Here is a 20,866-nt window from a genome sequence, read left to right as displayed (position 1 = left end):
AGGAGTAGAAATTCTAGAGAAGTTAGTGATATGCAACCCAGTGATTTAAGAAATGCAGTTGTTTTTGGAACCTGTCAGACAAGGGTTAAAAGAAGAATTCTTATCAGAAGGTTGAGCCTACAGAGAGCAGAATTCTCCATCTAAATTTCTTGGTAGAAGAACATTAATGATTATGTGATTAATAGTTGAAATCCTTTTGAACTTAAGAATCTGTACTATCCAGGAAGAGCTGCGGAACTAGAGCCTGAAACTAAAGTGAAATAAGAGTTCAGAGAATGCAAGACCTTATCTTACAAACCTCAACTAACTTTAATGAAAAATTAGGCCACTTTTCCAAACTACAGAGGTACGGAAGGCATGAAAATGAAGTTTCCTTATTTTCCTAAACAGTGGCAATTTATAGGATAACAACTGGATTTGTCCATTCTCCCTTGACACAAGGAACTAAGGTTTATCAGGTTACACCCATCACAGTGCTCCTGAGTCACTTCCATTCCTTTATTTTTCTGTAACCACTTCTCTATGCTCTCCTCCCCAACCAGTTAATCAGCCTTCCCCCTAGTCAGAATCTGTTAATTTGTAAGATCAGATCCTTCCAGGACACTGAACTTGTATTGTAAATTGTGAGTCAATCTGCTAAGTGAGAATCTGTCCTAGAATGTCCTGACTAGTTTGGATGAGGCTAAACATTTTTCCCTTTCAAACTGCCTTCAGTAAATAATTTCAGTATACTGGAGCGATAGCACAGCGGGTAGGGCGTTCGCCTTACAAGCGGCCAACATGGCCGACCCGAGTTCGATTCCTCCGCCCCTCTCGGAGAGCCCGGCAAGCTACCGAGAGTATTCGATATGCCAAACACAGTAACAACAAAGTCTCCAATGGAGACGTTACTGGGCCCGCTCGAGCAAATCGACGATCAATGGGAGGGCCTTTACCTTTACCTTTACCTATACTGCAAGAGGCAGCTTCCCTTATCTCACAGAGCAGATCTCAGGTGCTAGCCAGACCTGATCTTTGGGATGTAGATTCCAAGCTCTAGCAGACTAGTCTTTGATGTGCTAATCCAAGTGCTTGTAGCTTGTAAAAGGTGAGGCCAAAATTACTGGCCTGCAGATGTAAAGAAGCAATGTATATTTTGCTGCCTCAATGTTCTTTCTCCTTTTGATGATATCACTGTATTGTCCCTTTAGAGGTACCATGATCTATATGAGGAGATTTCGGGGCTCTCTACTAGGAGGTCTGAGAGAACCAGGGAAAACATGCTTGAGAGAACCTGAGTTTCTTTTATGGGATATAATGAGACTGTAAGAATGGGCTAGGAGAGGCAGAAGAGATACGAGATGAATGGAAAGAGGATTGGAATAAACTGCAACTAAGATCAAGCAGCCTGGCCATAAGGTTTCCTTCCTTTTTCTGCCCATTGCCATCCACCTCCCTGGAGTGGGGGAAACTACCGAACGTGGGCGGTGGGAAAGATAGATTGTTGCCATCCTTTTTGTGTTCACAGAGCAATTCAAATATTTTCTTATGCTGATATCAAAGTTTGGTAAAAAAAAAAAAATTCCAAAGGGCTTTTTCTGTGTCTGAAAGCATGTTTATATTTTTGTGGAATTGTTAAAAATATCTGGCAAGCCAAAGAAGGTTTTATCATGTTTTATAAAAATTGATTGTTTATAGGTCTTATGCTATTATATCAATGTACATATTTGTATCTGCATTGGATTATTAGAATATTTGACCTAGAAAATCTTGGAATATGACATAAAAACAGATTCAAAAAGTAATGATTTAGTTTAAACATGAGTTTCTAGAGTTATAAATTTGGTTGCAAAACTTGTCCTATGAGTGCTCTATATGATCTCTGAGACTCTTGGTAACTAAAATTTCTAGAACTACTAAGAGTTATAAAGTGGGTTCATCTCAGATGTCAGCCTTCTGTAATAGTTTCTGAGAATGGAGAATTTCATGGAAAATGTGGGAACTATGTTGTTAATCAGCCTGTCTAGTGCTTAAAAGTGCATGCTATTATTTTGATAATTTTATTTCATGCCAAGCTTTGTCTCCAGGTATCAACCTAGTCCTGACCTGAGAACTTTGTACCTAAGTGTGAAATGCTTTCTGTTTCATGATAATCTATGAGTGTTTTAATCTTTTTGTGTTTGTGTTTTCCTGTAAATAAGAATTTTAAGATGTCTCCTGGTTAATTTCTAATGTAAAGTGATCTTTCGTCCAGTGAATATACCTTGTAAGAGCTTTAATTGTGAGCGTTTTTTAAGACTTTTTGAATATCTATGGAAGCACTGCAGAGTACAGTTTTGTCGTGTTAAGTGAGATGATTGGTACCTGTGTCTAAACTTGGGAGATCATGTTGTGCTAATATAGATGTATGTCATAAGTCAGAAAGATATTGGACAGATTGTCCAGACTCCTGGTACAGTGCTCTTAGAAAATGGGAAGTCAAGGTTTAAAAATGCTGCTAAATTATATCCTTTATTGCTACAGATTTAAGCTTCTTTTGACTAGGACCCACAGCAAATGGGTGTATTACACCTTGCTGTGAGTAAGGTGAAAAGCTTGCTTTTCTCTTCTTTTGTACCTTCAGATGTTTTTGATGCTTCATGGCACTATGTTGGTTTGCATAAATACAGATAAATATTTCCTCTCTGTATTAGGGTCTACCCCTCATGCAGACAGGAAAACCCAGCTGTGGAACCCCAAAGCCCTTTTCCAGGGAAACAGTCAGGGGATCTGTCTAAATGATAGGAGCAGGAACTTAACAGGTACTGTTTCAAGTACCCTACAAACCTCAGGGTGACCCTAGAGGCAGGTCAGCTCAAGGAAAGACTGGAAGTCATCATTGCTATAGAGGAATCTAGGTTAACCAGTCTGGGCCTACTCTCAGCGTCAAGGATTTCTCCCAGCCCTGAAGAAGGGATGGGATGGACTCTTTTCTGCCAGGATATTTTTGTGGAAAATGAGGCCCAAAGTCACATCCAGTTCAACCTGAAGGCTCAAGGCCATCCAGTTCGTCGTGGGACATCTTATGGCCAGGCCTGGGTAACTCTGACGTGCCAGATAAGATTAATGCCATTATTGGTGTGTCTCCTGTCGTTAGCTGACCCCCAGGACTTTGCAGTAAATAATGGGATAACCCAAATGGAGAGTTCTCTAATCTTGCTGTGTTTATGCAAAAGGACAAGCCAGGTTTGTTAAGCTATCTGGCAAATTTTTAAAATGAAGGTGGAGAGAAAACCATGTTTCTGTAACTTGTTTCTTGTAAGAATCAGATTCTAATTCTACAGAGGTGATTGGGTACATGTGTGAATTGGCCAATGTTGCTTTGGTTTCTGTTGCTTTAACTCTTTTTAAGACTGCATCGAGAAATCTCTAACATTCCTGTCCAAGATAGTCTTTCAAAACCGAGAGGACTCGACCTTCGACCTGTTGTTCTCAAGAACGAAGGGCTCTGCGCTGCTCTGATGGAGGCATGCTGTTTCTACGCTGACCACCCTGAGGTTGTCAGAGACTCTATAGTGAAGGTGTCAGTGGTGGTGGCAGCGATGGCAAGCAGGCGGCATTGCTGGGACTGTTTTGCACTGGGGCCAGCATCAAAATGTCCTCTCCAATGACTGTGCTACTGCATGGACTGTATACTCGATTTCATGTGTATGTCGCAGTAAACAAAACCAAACTTTTTTTTTCTGTTTAGTTGCCTGGGGAAGAAGGCTGCTGGGTGAGCAGTGTTACGATTGGAACAACGAAGGAAAGAGAGGGAGTCCCGAGAAGGGTGGTTTGAATCCTGGTTTAATCAGTCACCCTGGTTAGCAACTCTCCTTTCGACCCTAGCTGGACCACTCTTGATACTTCTAACTCTGTTTACCTTGGGACCCTGTATCCTCAATAAATTAGTTACGTTTGTTAAGGAATGAATGAATTCTATCCAATTTCTAGTGCTGAGACAGCAGTATCAGGCTTTACCCCATGAGGAAGAAAGTTCCACCTAAGAATACCTCTAGGATTAGAGATATGCACAAGAAGAAGTGGGGAATGAAAGGAGCTAGGAAGGCTAGGAAGGAGTTAATTAACTTGCAAAATTGCTTTCTGTAAACGGTTCAGCAGCCTTGAGATTACAAAATTGGACTGAACCCAGTAGATGTGTAAGGTATGGGTTAAACATAACTATTTAAAGATAGATAGAGTGTTTTGACCATTCTGGAAACTGAAACTATGTGACCAGGTCAAGGTGTTTGAGTCAAGATACTGCAAGAAAAACTGTAAGGAACCTAGCAAAACATGTATGTGAAAAATATGTGGGAAAAATATGTGGTCTTTGTTCTCAAACTGTATAAAAGATGACCTGTTTCTGAGTTTGGGGCTCTCAGCCTCTGCTCGCTCTTGGGTATGTTGCAGAGCCCCAGCATGCTGGCTTGAATAAAACCCCGCTTGAATTTCTGCAGGAACGTTGTCTGTCTGGTCTCTCTGTGCCTCCCAGGGTTAGGGAACTCCTGACCCCAACAATGGGAGGAAATTTTAAATACTGATGATTAACAATAATATTTTGAGTGTTAACTATGTTCTAAGTACACCAAACATTTTACATACTTTATCTTGTTTTGTGAAGCCTCACGATGTATTTAAGAAAAGGGTATCACTGTTATCTCCATAATTTGCCCCTGGTCACATAGACAGTGGTCGAGCCTTGACTACAGGCCTCTGAGCCCAGAACCTAAATCCCTCACTAGAGGAAGTAATAAGTCAAGATTTTACTTAACTCATCTTAATGAATCTAATTAAAAGTACAGTGCAGAGGGTAATCTCTCCAGCTTGTATGATCTGTATGTTCTTTTTATTTTTTATTAAATCAAAAGTTACTCGTGTACCAAAAGGAGAGAGAGAACAGGGGGGAATGCCCTGCCACAGTGGCAGGGTGGGATTGGGGTGATGGGGGGGGGAAATATTATCCATAGTGGTGGAAAATGGGCACTGGTGGAGGGATGGGTATTTGATCATTGTATAAACGAAACCCAAGCACAAAAATTTGTAAATCTACAACTGTACCTTATAGTGTTTCACTAATAAAAAATTTTTAAAAAATGTTACTCGTGTATCAGAGATGTTTACTGCTGTGTATCAGAGATGTTTACTGCTTCTCATATTAATTGCACTTTTGTTCAGTTAATAATTTCCCCTCCATTTGAGTGACAGTCTCTGCCGCCATAATGATAATTTTTTAGCAATTGAATCTATCAACTTTTGCCCATATTCCTAGTATGGATTTTGCATCCTAGTTAGGAATGCTTTTCCAGATTGTTGGTGAATTAACCCATGTTTTTTTTTAGAGCTGGTTGGCTATATTTTCACATTTGTATTTCTTTTAAATATATTTTTATAACTTTTCTTCTAACACTATGATTTACCAAGTTGTTCATAATACAATTGTTTTGTCATTAAATGCTCCAGCACCAATCCCACCACTAGTGTGCCCTTCCCTCCACAAATGTCCCACCCAGTACCTCAGCCTGCCCCCCAGATTTACTTCATTATACCTAAATTATTATCTGGAGCAGAAAAAGTAATCACAGAGCTAATGCTTGGATTAAGTAATATGAAATGGCGTTGAAATTGTACACGTATGTACATTGCTATTTGGTCTTAGGTAAACTAGATTTTATAAAGAGCCATATTTGAAAGACAGATGCTTTTGCCATATGTAGGTATTGTTATTTTTTTACTTTGTATCTTTTTTTAATCTTAATGAATTGTCCTGAGATCCACTTACAGACTTACAGACTTTCATGATTGCAGTTCAGTTGAACAATGTTCAAGTACCCATCCCTCCACCAGTGCCCATTTTCCAGGATTACTGTTTCCAGTATCCCTCACCCCATCCCCACCTCTTTCTCACCTCCTGCCTTTGTGGCAAGCACAACCCCTCCGGGAATTGTTTTTAGAGTGTGTCCTTTCCAAATACGGATTAGAAAAGACTTTTCTTATCGGATCTGTTTCTCTCATCACTAAACAGCGAATACAAAAAAACTCTATATTCAATTTTTAAAAGACATGGAAACTTTTTGATCAAATTTCTAAGATTTGTAGCATCTCTGGGTGTGACCCCCGCCTACTGGAATTTGGAGGATCTAGGTGGCGGATGCTCAGCCCCGATCCAAGTAGGCTTGGAGATCTCAGCCCCGGGATCCGCGTGTCTTTGTTCCTCTGCCGGTACCTTCATGTGTGCGGAGAGTGGTCTCAGCATGGTGGTGGCTGGGTGCCATCTTATCATCTCATTCCTACTTTGGACAAACTGGCAGGCTACCAAATCTAACCTGCGCACATGGGAGAGTCTGGCAAACTCCCCGTGGTGTACTCAATATGCCAAATACCAGTAACAATGAAGGGTCTCATTCTCCTAACTCTGAAAGAGCCTAGAATATGGCACTTTTAAAAAAAATCTCAGGGCTAGGACGAAGGAGACGTTACTGGGGCCTGCTCAAGGCAATCGACGAATAACAGGATGTTTGTGATTGTGTAGCATCTCTATAGCTCAGTAAGTAGAACCTCCAATCTTTGTCTAAAATGTTTAAAAGGGGCTGAGAGCCAGCTCAAGAGGTTGGACAGCATGCAATACAGGCAGGCGACGTGGGCTCAATTCCCAGCACTGCCTTTCTCGTGAGCACTGCTGGGTATCAACAAAAACATTTAACAAGAGATAGGGAAAATCCTTCAAAAGTTCTTGTCTCTAGAGGATGGAGCAATAGCACAAAAGGTAGGGCGTTTGCCTTGCACGCGGCTGACCCGGGTTCGATTCCCAGCATCCGATACGGTCCCCTGAGCGCCGCCAGGGGTGATTCCTGAGTGCAGAGCCAGGAGTAACCCCTGTGCAGCGCTGGGTGTGACCCAAAAAGCAAAAAAAAAAAAAAAAAATGGTTCTTGTCTCCATAAACTAATGATAATTGCCCCAGGGCTTTCTTGCGTTTATATTTTATAATGCTATTTGTATCACTATCACTATTTGTATAATCTACTTTAATATTCCTATAAAACATCCATAAACAAATCTCAAAGCAGTTTCACACGTCCACTGCATACTTTCTTTGGTACTATACTAGCCGAATACAACTCTGCTTCGAGAAAAAAAATAATAGCTATTCCCAGCAGACAAAAAAAAATGCACTTTTGCTGTCAGGTTTCACAAATCCCTAATCACTGCTTCGGGCGCCTTGCAAGGATCCAGTCGGGTCCGCGGCGGTCCGCTGGCAGCGCGGGAGCGGAGGCCGGAAGCACCCGCGCTCCGCCGGGGCCCACCGCGGCCCGGAACCTTATCCTCTCGGCGGCGCGCGCCACTCGGACCAACTCCTCAACTTCTGGCGGCCGCGAGCGCGGCGGAAGCGGGCACCGCTGGTACGTCACTTCCGGGGCGCCGGCTCCGTGGCCGGAAGGGAAGTGAGCCCGGCGACTGCGGGGCCCGGCTGCTGTGTGGCCCCTGCGTGAGGTGCCAGCCAGAGCCTCCCGTGGCGGCGGCGGGCTTCCGAAGAGCGCCCCGAGCGCCGCGTTCCCGCGGGACGACCAGACTCGCCGCCGGAGCTGAGCCTCGCCCCGCATTCCTGGCGTTTCTGTCACGTTCGTGAGCGAGCCGCGGTGGGTGCCTCAGCCTTTCTCTCTCGCCTTTCCGCCCCGGGGGCCGGCCGTGAGGGCGGCGCCTCAGCCCGGCCCGTGTCGCCGCCTCAGCCCGGCCCGTGTCGCCGCCTCAGCCTCTCGCCTTTCCGCCCTGGCGGCCGTGAGGGCGGCGTCGGCAGCCCGGGCGGCCCGTGCGTGCGTGTCTGTCTCCGCTGCGGCGCCTTCGCCTCCCGCCCCCTCAGGACGATGCTGCCCAGCACGGCCGTCGGCTCGCTCGCGCAGGGCAACGGGGCGCTGAGCTCCCGGGACGCGGCGCGCCACACGGCGGGCGCCAAGCGCTCCAAGTACCTGCGGCGGCTCTTCCGCTTCCGGCAGATGGACTTCGAGTTCGCCGCCTGGCAGATGCTCTACCTGTTCACGTCCCCGCAGCGCGTCTACAGGAACTTCCACTACCGGAAGCAGACGAAGGACCAGTGGGCCCGGGACGACCCCGCCTTCCTGGTCCTGCTCAGCGTCTGGCTCTGCGGTGAGTGCGGCCGCGAGGCGCCCACCGCACTATGCTCTGCGGGGTCCTGTGTCACCGACGCCCCGAGGGCGTTGGACACCGCCTCTCCCTTACCTACCGTCACCGAAATCTCACAAGAGGTGATTCTGCTCGCTTCTCTATGGGCCCAAAACCCGTGCCAGCGTGATTCGTACCGGCCCGGTTTTGAAAAGCAGAGGACGTCGATCACGGTTTTCAGTTGTGGTCAAATGATAGCTGACTGAAATCTCCCTGAGAAAATGAGGATCCAGCACAAGTCGCCCCTCACAAGCAGGCAGATCTGTAGTGAGAGGGAGGGCGAATTACGCGAAGCCGTCCGGTAGCGTAAGGAAAGGGCCGACCCGCGCTGTGGTGTGGAAGGGTGTGGTGTGAAGTGGACCGTTGCTTTTCTAAGGACAGGGCCCCTCTTGTGAGCATGGACAGAAAAACCCCTAGTGAGCGCTCAGTGTTCTCCACCCTGAGGTGGTGCGCCTCTCCTCATCCATCACACTTAGTACATCTTTGGGGGTTTGCTATTGTCTTGGTCTTCCTCAAAGACGAAACATCTAGAGAAAAGGGACTGTACCACGTGTCTCTAGACCCTAGCAAAGTGCGTGAATGAATCTTGTGAATTTTCCTTTTCAGTTTCCACGATAGGATTTGGCTTTGTGCTCGACATGGGATTTTTTGAGACGATAAAGCTGCTCCTTTGGGTTGTGTTCATAGATTGTATAGGCGTTGGTCTGCTCATATCAACTTTAATGTGGTAAGTACCATTGCATCGTTTTTTCAGATATTGCAGTCGTACCTGTGTATGCTTATTTAGAGGCATAATAGCTGCTGGAAATTGAAATATAATATAATTTTTGACCTCCGGGATCCCAATTTGTACTCCTGTATTAGTACTGAGAACATACTTGTATTTACTCATCAGAGTACAGCCAGTAATTGAATTAAAATGATGGTCATATACTAAAAAGTTAATGATTTAGAAAAAAAATATGCAGTTGACCAGTGACAGTTTTCTTTTGCATTTGTTTTTTGGGTTTTTTTTTTTTTGGAGGTTCTGGAGGTCACATCCAATGATACTTGGATTCCTCCTGACTCTTCACTCAGAAATCACTCCTGCTCTGGCCCCTCTGTTTTATTTGTTAGTGGGTCACTCTCAAGGTGTTTGTTTCAGGGACTCTCTTTGGCATTACATGAAGTACTCTTAAACAGGAATTTATTGTTAAACTTTTTGTGTCTATTGAGACATATATTACAAGCACATGCATACAGGCACTGAAATAATTATCATTCTGCCTAGACTCGAGCAAATTTAGTGGACTGGGACTGAGTATAAATCTGAGTGTGAGGCTGGAGCGATAGTATAGTGGGTACGGCGTTTGCCTTGCACACAGCCGACACGGATTTGATTCCCAGCATCCCATATGGTCCCCTGAGCACCACCAGGAGTAATTCCTGAGTGCAGAGCCAGGATAAACCCCTGTGCATCGCCAGGTGTGACCCAAAAGGGAAAAAAAATGAATTTAATGTTTGATTTTCAGTTTTTCCAAAGCTAAAAGTTCTCCTGTATAGTTGGCAAGTTAGATAAAGAGAATGGATATGGCATGCGATTCTTAGAGAAGAAAGGTGGTGGAGGATGTGGTGGTGATCCCACAGAACATTTTAGTCACAGAGTGGGGTTCTATGTTAGTTCATTCATTTACTGGGGAACCGTCCGAGTCTACTCTGTTGTCAGATGAGTTACTGCAGTGTAGTTTTTGGGAGTAGATTATCCTTTGGAAAGCACCTTGTATGTTACAGGTGCTCAATATTGGTAGCTCAAAAATATTACTATTTCAAAAAAGTTCTGAAATTATAACCTCTGTTAACATCGACATTTTATTTTACCATTGTACCTTTGACTAAGTTAGTTCAGTTTTGCCTGTATTCAAGCAGTGAGTTAATGCTTTGTATCATTAAACTAGGAATTAAAAGACCTAGCTAAAATTTGATACTGCTAACTAATCTAAGTCACATATCTGTTACCAAAATACCTATCGAAAGTGTATATGAAAGAATAGTATGTAAGATTTTAATATAGTTTGTTATGTGCAGACTCCATAGGATCGTAAAAATCACAGCAGCATGGAGTTCAGTTCCTATAGGAGACTTCATGTCATATTAGATTAAAGGCTTATGGTCTAGGGAGGTAGCTCAGAGGACCAGTGCCTGCCCCAAACAAACCTGGAGTAGCCCGGGAGCACCAGTGGAGTGATAGGACAGTGGGTAGGGCTCTTACCTGGTATGCAGTCAACCTGGGTTCAGTTCCCAGCATCCTATGGTTCCCCTGAGCCCACCAGAAACGCAGATCCAGGAATGATCCAGGAGTAAGTCCTGAGCACTCCCAGATGTGGCCCTCAGTTTTTTTTTTTTTTTCAAGAAAAAGACTCAATGTATTTGGTTGTATTATGAATCATATGAGGAACTAGAAACAGAAAAAGCACAAGTAACTGTGATCCTCCCTATGACACCAGCCTGTGGCATCCATAGCATCCATGTTCCTCTTCCCCTTCTTCTAATGATGGCCATCCCAACCAGTCTGAGGTGATAACTCAGCGGGGAAGTACTGCAGTGCTGGTGGAGTGTGTGCATTGCATGTACGAGGCATACTCTCCATTAAACTTCTTCCTCACGCCTCCTGGTTTTGATGTGCATCTCAAATGAATACTAGTAATACTGGGGTGTCTTGTTATGTGCTTGTTGTATCTATTGACCTTTAGCATATCTTTTTGCATGCTTGTTTTTGTTTGGGGGCCACACACAGCGGTGCTCAGGGTTTATTCCTGGCTTTCTGCTCAAGGATTATTACTGGTGGGCTTGGGGAACCATATGGATGCTGGGGAATATCTTCCCTCATTCTGTCGTGGAAAGTTACATTAACGTTTCTCTATTTCTTTCTGGGATGTCTTTTTAGTTGCAAAGAAACTTTTATGATTCTTTAAATTTCTGTTATATCAGTTGTAGTAACTTTTTAAGTAAAGATTGATTTGTCTAACTTAGGGTTTGTGAATTTTGTCTAACTTTCAAAGAACATACTCTTAAGTTTTATTAGTTTTTCCTGCTGTTCTCTTCTCTATTCTACTCAAATATTTATTTTTTTATTTCTTCTAACTTTGGACTCAATGTGATGCATTTTCTCTTTTTTTTTTTTTGGAGGGGGGTGGGTAATGGGACACACCCACTGTGCTCACGGCTTAAGTCTGATTCTGTGCTCAGGGATCATTGCTGGCAGACTCAGGGACCATATGGGATACCAAGTCATTGTGGGCAAGGCAAGCAAGTCCTGTACTCTCGGGCCCCTGCGCATGAATTTTCTTAACTTTGTTCTGCCTTTCTTATCATTCACTAAACTTCCTTCACAGGATTATTCTGAATCCTTTGACAGTTTATAAGTTTTTAGATAGTGTTTTTTCCCTAGGCCATACCTGGCGGTGCTTGGGAACAACTTCCCACTAATTACTTGAGGGTTACTCCTGGCCTGGGGAACCATCAGGCACCAGGGATTGATCCTAGGCTTCCAGAGATTCAGTAAGTACTCCAGATCAGAACCATTTCCTGGGGTCACATCTCAGTTTCTGTAGGGTCAGATTTTAGAATTGTGTTAGTCTGTTTTGGTGATGTCATATGTACCTGATTTTTCTGTGATTCTTGATCCTATATTGTTATCTGTACATTTGAGTAATGACACCTTCTTTCTGGCTTGACGGTACATTTTCATTAGCTTTTTTTTTTTTTTGGCAAAGACATTTCACCTGCTCCATTTAGGACTGGCTCTGGCTTATGTACATCCAGTATCTGGGACTGACTCAATGTACATCGGGTGTCGAGAACTTGCTTGTGTACATCCAGTGCCCGGGACTGGCTTGGACTGGCTCGTGTATGCTGTCTACAGTTGGCTCGTGTACATCCGGTGTCCAGGACTAGCGTGTGTGTGTATGCCCAGTGTCTGTGACTGTCTTGTGTTCAGGACTGGCTGTGGGCAGGCCCCACAATCGTCTGTACTCTGCAGACTTCCTGCATGGCCAGGAATGGGGGTCATGTTTAGCATGAGAGAAGGCTCTAAGTTAATTGTGAGTCACTGAGTTTGTTCTGGAATCACGGGCAGCCCTGCAGGTCAGTGGGTTAGAGTCTGACCTCCTTTCTGGGCAGAGGCAGTCCCGGGTCTAAGGTAAGGTGCTTGAGAAGGATATGGGATATAGTGTCAGGTCCCTGATGGAGTGTGTGCGCACAGGAGCCATTCAGAGAGCCTGGCTGCTGGGGGCACTGCTGCTTGGGTACTGCAAGTGTAAACTACTGTCTGCCAAGCTCCTGCCCCCTTCTTTGCCAGCTCAGATTTCCCCCAGAATCCCTGTGGGCAGGATCAGAATCAGGCCTTACTCAAGTGCCCAGTGCTCAGCAGGGCTCCCTCACTGCCCTCCCTCTAGCCCTGGGTGCTTCTGCACTGCTGAGACCTCTCCACAGACAGACACTTAGGCCCATGTTACAGCACTTCCTTCTCATAACTTCTCAGCCTGGCCTCTCTGGTGGCAAGAATGGCATCAGCCCCCCCAAGGCTGGAGCATACTCTGTGCTCTCTTTTTCTGGAGTGGCTCCTATTGGGGACAGGAGTAAAGACAGTATTTGTCGTGTTGTTGATGTTCCTCCACAACTCTCCACATTTAATGTGCTTTCCCCTGTGTCCTCTGTCCCTCTGTTGCCTGTTTATTCATTGAAGTAGTTATGTTGCTGTTGGTTCTTTTCTCACTAGGTACAGAGATGGTAGAAAATAGGAAATTCGTTTTATTTTAAAATGACTGTGGACTTTGCCTTTAGGTTTGTCTCTAATAAATATTTAGTGAAGCGGCAGAGCAGAGAGTGTGATGTGGAATGGGGCTACGCCTTCGATGTGCATCTGAATGCTTTTTATCCCCTCCTTGTCATTCTGCACTTCATCCAGCTTTTTTTTATCAATCGTAAGTAGCTGTTACTTCTCAGAACATTGTCAAGATTTTTTTTTTTTTGTATGCCCCAAAGAAGATTGATTGTCTGTATCTCTCTGGCAGATGTTATCCTAACAGACACGTTTATTGGATATTTAGTTGGAAATACCTTATGGCTGGTAGCAGTTGGCTATTATATCTATGTAACTTTCCTAGGATATAGTGGTAAGTAAAAATTTTGGGGGGGAGGGGGAAAACCCAACTATTGTTCTTTGGTTGACTGGAAAATTAACAGCGATATGAAAAGTTGTTTCGATAATTGAAACTCTAAAAATCCTTCAAGAGCATTTACAGATACTTCTATATATATATATGAATTATATTTATTATACTTATATATGAATTATACTTAGCAGCTCTGTTATGTGGGTATATTTAGTTTCATGTTTCAGATGAAGCTTCACTTGCCTATGGTCTGTAACAAGGAGGTAGAATTGATGGCATATGACAGATTTTATAATCTAAGATTTTATGTTAAACCATACTATTTCCCAGTTAGCGGAACTTGCCAGTTCTGGTTTTGTCAGCAATAGGTTAGAGTGAGGAAAGCTTGAGTCCAGTGTAATGAACGCATGAATATATGAATGTTCATGTATTCAAATCTTTGCCACCTTCTCTTTTTTAATTGTTTTGTTTTGGTTTTTGCTTCTGTTTTGAGCCCCACTCAGCTCTCCTCGGGGCTTACTCCTGGTTGTGCTCAGGGATCACTCGGCTGGGTTCATTTTTGGAACTGGAGATCGAGCCCAAATCGGCCACGTGCAGGCAAGTGTTGCACCTGCTGTACCAGCTCTGCAGCACCTCTTTTTCTTTTTTGATGACCAGAGACCAGGCCCAGCCTTTATTCATCTCTGAACATACTTGCAAATTAATTTGTTTGCAAACATTATTACCAAGTCCTGCTAGCAGTTCATGCTTACTATGAATGAGAAGCGTTTGCTTCATTCTTCATATGTATTAAGGAGTTATTTCCAGGACTGGAGCGATAGCACAGTGGGTAGGGCGTTCGCCTTACAAGCGGCTAACATGGCCGACCCGAGTTCGATTCCTCCGCCCCTCTCGGAGAGCCCGGCAAGCTACCGAGAGTATTTGATATGCCAGACACAGTAACAACAAAGTCTCCAATGGAGACGTTACTGGGCCCGCTCGAGCAAATCGACGATCAACGGGAGGGCCTTTTATTTCCAGTAAATAAAGATAAATATAGAGATATCACGATTTGTTAGCCTTATGGTTAGCCCTTCACTGTCATGTGAAGTGAAGTGTTTGCTTCATTCTTCATATGTATTAAGGAGTTATTTCCAGTAAATAAAGATAAATACAGAGATATCACGATTTGTTAGCCTTATGGTTAGCCCTTCACTGTCATGTGAAGTGAAGCGTTTGCTTCATTTTTCATATGTATTAAGGAGTTTCCAGTAAATAAAGATAAATATAGAGATATCACGATTTGTTAGCCTTATGGTTAGCCCTTCACTGTCATGTGAAGTGAAACTGCTCCACCCCTACATGAGGAACTGCTCGGCCCTAGTAAGATTGTAATTTTGCTTTGGGGCAGTCCTTGTTTTTTTATCTTTTACTAGTTTAGGGAGATGTGTGATGTTACACTCAGGTTTCTCATGACTATTGATTAGAACTCTACAACGTTGTGTTTTTTTAGGAATAATACTGTTATCATTTTGGTAACGCTCTCCAATTTAGAATAGTTTGAGTGCAGCTGCATTTCAGCTGGGTCTCCTGCATGAGAAATACCTAAGTTGGGTCATGTGGGAACAGACCTTACACTGAGGTTGTTTAGGTCTTTGATCAAAGAGTTCGGGTACTAGTTGAGCCCTAACTTTCCCAGGATGGGAAGTACAGTGCTTCCAGTGGCAAGAAATCTCAGCCAGCTGAATTCTTAGAGATTTTGATACAGGCATTGGTGCTCTTGTTCGTGTTCCTGATGTTCCCCACTCACTCTAAACCTTGCAGTTCAGATTTGCTGGAATAATCCCTTTCTGGTTTTCTCAGCTACGAACAAGAAAGAACTAATGGTAGAGGAGAGATGGCAGTGTAATTCTGTCTCTTCTGCTGATTCAGTGTGCATTCTCTTAGGCATCCCATGTTATAATTGGAGCAGCCTGTTTATTAGGCATTTTAAAAACTGAGTTTCTTTCTTTTCCAGCATTGCCATTTTTGAAAAAAACAGTCACTCTTCTCTATCCGTTTGCACCTCTCATTCTGCTCTATGGACTGTCATTAGCACTGGGCTGGAACTTTACCCACATGCTGTGCTCCTTCTACAAGTACAGAGTGAAGTGAAAAAAGCAAGATGATCTGAATTGTATCAACAGTATTGGTGAAATGACGATTTCTTGTAAAACTTGTAAATCATTGTAGATATCTTAAAATTAAAACGATTGCAGATTTGTGTAAGTATATGTTAAAACTGTTGTTCAGTACATTCCTTTAAACTAACTAAAGGTACATCATAATAAATATTTTTTAAAATAAAGCATGCTTTTTATTCATTCTAAGATGGCTACATATACAAAATTAACATAGATATGCTTCCTCCCTATGCAAACCAAGGTTTTTTGTTTTTGACCAATACATGGCAGTGCTCAGGGCTTACTCTTGACTCTGCTCAGGGACCACTCCTAGTGGAGCTCAGGGGAGTATCTGAGGTACTAGAGATAGAACCCAGGTTGCCTTGAGCAAAGCAAAATGCTTTGCCCACTGTACTATCACTCTGGCCCCAGTCTGCACTACTTCTAATAGGCTGTATGATCCAGACTAACCTTCAGAAGCCTCCATGGAGAGAGCTTTAAGATGTCAGTTTAGAACAATCCTGCACCACTTTTTTCTTCAGACATGGCAGATAAAGTCACATATGGAACGGTTCTGTGGAAAGAGGATCTGAGTGAGCTAAACGTTTCCCCAACAAGGAGCAATGCTTCATGCAAGATGACAGACAGAGATGTGGTACTCTCAGGAAATACTTGTCAGGTACAGGGACCCACAGCTGGGAGAGACCCTGTAATACAGCTTTGGCTTAACAATCAGGAGGCCATATCCAGTGCCTGGGACCTGTACTGGAGCAATGGGTCCATCAAAAAACTTGAGTTTTGAAAACCAGTGAGAGTTGGAGCAGGAAATTTAAGGAGCAGTGTGAAGTAGAGCCTTCTCTTCTGGGCTGCACATGTGTCCTCTTTAGAGCTCATCAGTACCTCCCAGAAAAGAAATGGTACTCCCTCTCTAGAAGCCCAGTTCATGACTCTTAAGTACCATGGGGTCTGGAAGCCAGCAGGGTTTATGAGAGCAGTCCCAAGGGATCATACATAATTGGCGTATTTAAAGACTAACCCATGAAGCTCTGGGCTCCAGTCAACTCTGAATCGGGTGTAAGAAGACATTCCTCCCTTTGTATACTACCTAGGCGGCCCAAAGTTGGATAGAACCCAGAAGCCAGGGTAAAGTTGAACAAAATTCTTTAACACCCACACAGAGCCACCCACAAGAGTGACAGGGTTGTTTTGCCTAATACATAGAAACAAAGTCCAACAAAATGAGTAAAAAGGAATATGTTCCAAATATGAACAAGATAAAATCTGGGGAAAGACCTTAAGTGGAGACAAGAAATTTTTTTTTTTTTTAATTTTTATTAGTAAAACACCATGAGGTACAGTTGTAGACTTACACATTTTTGTGCTTGGGTTTCAGTTACATAATGATCAAGTACTCATCCCTCCACCAGTGCCCATTCTCCACCAACACTGATCCCAGTATCCCCCCATCCCACCCTGCCTCTGTGGCAGGATATTCCCTCTTGTTCTCTTCTCCTTTTGGGTGCTGTGGTTTGCAAAAGAGGCATTGAGTGGCAATCATGTTCGGTCCATAGTCTACCTTCAGCATGCATCTTCCATCCTGGGAGGATACTCCCAACACCCTTTATTTGGTGCTTCCTTCTTATCTGAACTGTGTGCGGCTGGCCTCACAAGCCATGGAGTAAACCTCCTGGTGCTTATCTCAGCTATTGGGTGTTAGTCTCCTATTTTGCTACTTTATGTTCCCCAGATGAATGCACTCTTTCTATGTCTGTCCCTCTCTTTCTGACTCATTTCGCTTAGCATGATACTTTCCATGTAGTACCACTTGTATGTAAATTTCATGACTTGATCTTTTCTAACAGCTACATAGTCATTTATTGTACTTATATTAAGAGTGAGAACTAGACAATAAGAGGTAGTGCGGACAAAAATGCAGCTGCACGCTTCCAGGAGCTAGGTTTTATAGTCTCTGGATCCCGGCTGTTGATGGGATCACATGGTGCTGGGGGCAGTTGGTGGGTGTAACTGCCTAGCTACCGGAAGATGGGGGATCTGGGTGGAGGATGCCCAGTCCCAATCCGAGCAGGCTGGAGATCTCAGCCCTGGATCCTGCACACCTGGGTTCTTCTGCTGGTTCCTTCATGTGTGAGGCTAGTCTCAGCGTGTGGAGAGTGGTCTTGAGCATGGCTTTGGCGGGTTCCTGAGGTTCCTGAGCTGCTGGGGCTCTGCTCGGGGCAGGGAGGGAAACTCAACCCACCCCCCTCCAAGGGGCCCTGGTGAAGACAGCCAGGCTCGGGGACAGGAGACTCTGCATTGTCCTCTTCCTGGAGCTTGGTTTATAGTCTCTGGATCCTGGCTGTTGATGGGAACTGTGTATTCAATTAAAAACATTTTTTTGAAAAAAGATAGCTTAAAGAGACGTTTGGACAACACCCACTGTAACAACAACCACTTCTTTCTCATTGTGTTAGAATGACTGGTGGGCTGGAGAAAGCTAGATGGGAGAGCTTTGCATGTTAGAGGCAAGGGTTTGATCTCTGACGATGCGGGGGGATGGGGAGGTCCTGGGGGTTCCAGGAGCATCCACCAAGGAAGAAGCTAGGAGTGGCCCATGAGCACTGCCAGGTGTCCCCTCCACAAAAAAAAAAAAAAAAAAAAAAAAAAAAACCACCAAAGAACCAAGCTAAATGATGTTCAAGAACCTGTTGAGAAAAACATTCCACTCCAAGGCAAAAACATTTTCTTCAGTGCCTGTGGAACATTTTTCAAATTTGGCTACAAGTTTCAATAAATTTGTCTTAAAATCATATCAAGCATATTCCCTGACCACTCACATTGTGGTAGGGCGTTTGCCTTGCAAGCAGCCAACATGGCTGACCCAAGTTCGATTCCTTTGCCCCTCTCGGAGAGCCTGGCAAGCTACTGAGAGTATCTCGCCCGCACGGCAAAGCCTGGTAAGCTACCCGTGACGTATTCGATATGCCAAACACAGTAACAACAAAGTCTCACAATGGAGATGTTACTGGGCCTGCTCAAGAAAATCGCTGAACAACGGGACGACAGTGACAGTGATTCACACTGTGTAGATTAATGTAAGCGTGTAGATTAATGCACTGACTCAGCTGCCACAGTCCGTGGCCAGGCACATCTGATGTGAGACCCCTGCGGCACACACCATCCTCAGCAAGCGGAACAATGTGCTACTGGAAAATCAAAGGAAATTAATCCCTGGAGATAATCTAGAATGAAACATAAAACAAAGCCTAATATAAAAAGAGAACAGAAATGGAAATAGGAAAGAATAATGAACAAATCCCAATATGGAAGAAAAATAATAGACTAGAGGGCAAAGGCCACAGGAAAGAATGAAACCCAGACAGCGCAGATTGTCCGAGCAGGCACAACTGCCGACCCCTTAGCTAGACAAAAGGAAATCTAAAATCAAAAGTGAAAGTATTACATAATGCAATCAAAAACCAGAGGGTCATAAGACCTACAAACATTTACACATCAATAAATTGGGCAACCTATAAGAAATGAATACATTCTTAGGATTATAATTGCCCAACATTGAACCATAAAGAAAAATAATCACTTGATCACTTGACTTCCCATTAATCATCAATTTACTTGAGCGTAATGTCTCCATTTGTCCCTATCACGTGCTACTGTAGCCCAATGGCATTCTAGGAACACGAAGAGCCTCAAATCAATCATTCAGGGTCTTGACGAAGAAGTCTGACCATCTTGTAGATGGGCGGCCACACGGTCTTTTGATGTCCCGTGGAATCCACTCGGTAACGACTCTAGTCCTGCGGTTGTCTCCAAATCTCATTACGTGTCCAGCCCATCTGATTTTCGATACATTGGCAAACAAGACAGCGTCCCTGATTCTTGATCGTCGACCGAGGTCGGAACTCTGGATTCCTTCTCTCATTTGAGTGAAACGTGATACTCCAAGCATAGCTCTTTTGATTCCTCTTTGGGCGACCCGAATAGCGTTCTCATCTTGTTTTCGGTAGGGCCCAGGTCTCTGAGGCGTATGTTAATGCAGGAAGAACAGTGGAATCAAAGATTCCACTACCTCCACTACCCAGCTCATTCCAGGACACTTTTGGACACTCGGGTCTAGACTCACGCATGACTGAAGCCCCACAGAACAAGATGAGCGGAACTCTGAGACCTTGGACTCCAGGCTCAACAGACCCGGTGACAGAGATCCTCTGCCTGCTCCCACCAACCACAGGTGATGAAGGGATTAAAACCAGGAGCCCCACCCTACCCTGCCCAATCTGCTTCCACCAACCGCCTGAGACCCAGGGATTGGATTACTCACAGAAGACCCATCCTACCCCTACCAGTACCAGATAAATACTCACTGGCAGACCTCACTACCTCCACTACCTCCACTACTCAGCGCTGCCACACTCCAGGACGCTTTCCAGACTGCAACACATTATAACACACTTAATACCCTCTTCCAGGATTGCCACACCATATTTTATAGGCTTCAAATATGGTTTGAACCATGGGAACACCTAAAAGGGCGATTAGAGGCCACCCCAAAAGACTCTATCCCTCTCGGAGAGCCTGGCAAGCTACCGAGATTAATCCGCCCACATGGAAGAGCCTGGCAAGCTATCTGTGGTGTATTTGATATGCCAAAACCAGTAATTACAATGGGTCTCATTCCCCTGACCCTGAAGGAGTCACCAATATGGCAGCGTTGAGAAGGATGAGGAAGGAGAGGCTGATAAAATCTCAAGGCCGAACTAGGCTGTCAAAACGAAGAAAGACAAAAATGATTGTCTTTCAATGCATGTACGCTGGCATCAAAGAAAAATAATATAAGATAACTATGCAAATGGAGCATCAGGAACAAGACTGTTTCTTATAAACATTGTCTTCGTGAGATTCAGCTGTAGTCCGACCTTTCCACACTCACGGTTGAAGTCGGCCAGCATTTGTGCCACTTTGCTAATGTTTGGTATTATTAGAATGGTGTCATCAGCAAAGCGGAGGTGGTGTAGTTGCCGACTGTCTAACTTCACGCCCATTCCTTCCCATTCCAGTTGGCGCATGACGTTCTCGAGGGTGGCACCGAAGAGTTTTGGTGAAATGGTATTACCCTCCCGAACCCCTCTCTTGACATGGATGATCATTTCTTTGTAGACTGGTGAAATCCTGGTAGTGAATCTGTAATACAGCTCATGGAGGATCCAGATGTACTGTGTTTGAAAGCCCTGTTTGGCTAGGGCATTGATGACCACTTCAGTCTCAACAGAATCAAAGGCCTTCTTTAAATCAATGAACATTAGACAGAGTGGCATCTTGAACTCCTGAGAAACCTCAGTGAGCTTGGTTATCGTGGTGGATATGGTCCATCGTGCTGAATC

At 44.2% G+C, this 20,866-nt stretch overlaps 1 protein-coding gene across 2 annotated transcripts; it reads left to right on the top strand.

The window, feature by feature from the left end:
* Window positions 1-7,484: 7,484 nt before the first annotated feature.
* LOC130023561 (protein unc-50 homolog) lies at window positions 7,485-15,655 on the top strand. 2 transcript variants are annotated; one of them, XM_056114116.1, is made up of 5 exons: window positions 7,485-8,140; window positions 8,783-8,903; window positions 12,998-13,137; window positions 13,228-13,329; window positions 15,310-15,655. In XM_056114116.1, the coding sequence occupies exons 1-5, from the start codon at window positions 7,861-7,863 to the stop codon at window positions 15,474-15,476; spliced, it is 810 nt and encodes a 269-aa protein (XP_055970091.1). In that variant the 5' UTR covers window positions 7,485-7,860; the 3' UTR covers window positions 15,477-15,655. The 2 variants fall into 2 exon arrangements, with proteins under 2 accessions (XP_055970091.1, XP_055970090.1); XM_056114115.1 differs by having other exon boundaries at window positions 7,727-8,140; window positions 15,326-15,655.
* The last annotated feature ends 5,211 nt before the right edge of the window (window positions 15,656-20,866 follow it).

Source organism: Sorex fumeus, unplaced genomic scaffold (assembly GCF_029834395.1).
Source record: "Sorex fumeus unplaced genomic scaffold, SorFum_2.1 ptg000024l, whole genome shotgun sequence".
Lineage (NCBI taxonomy): Eukaryota > Metazoa > Chordata > Mammalia > Eulipotyphla > Soricidae > Sorex > Sorex fumeus.
Note: the sequence above shows the minus strand (reverse complement) of the source record. Positions and strands in the feature narration are given on the sequence as shown.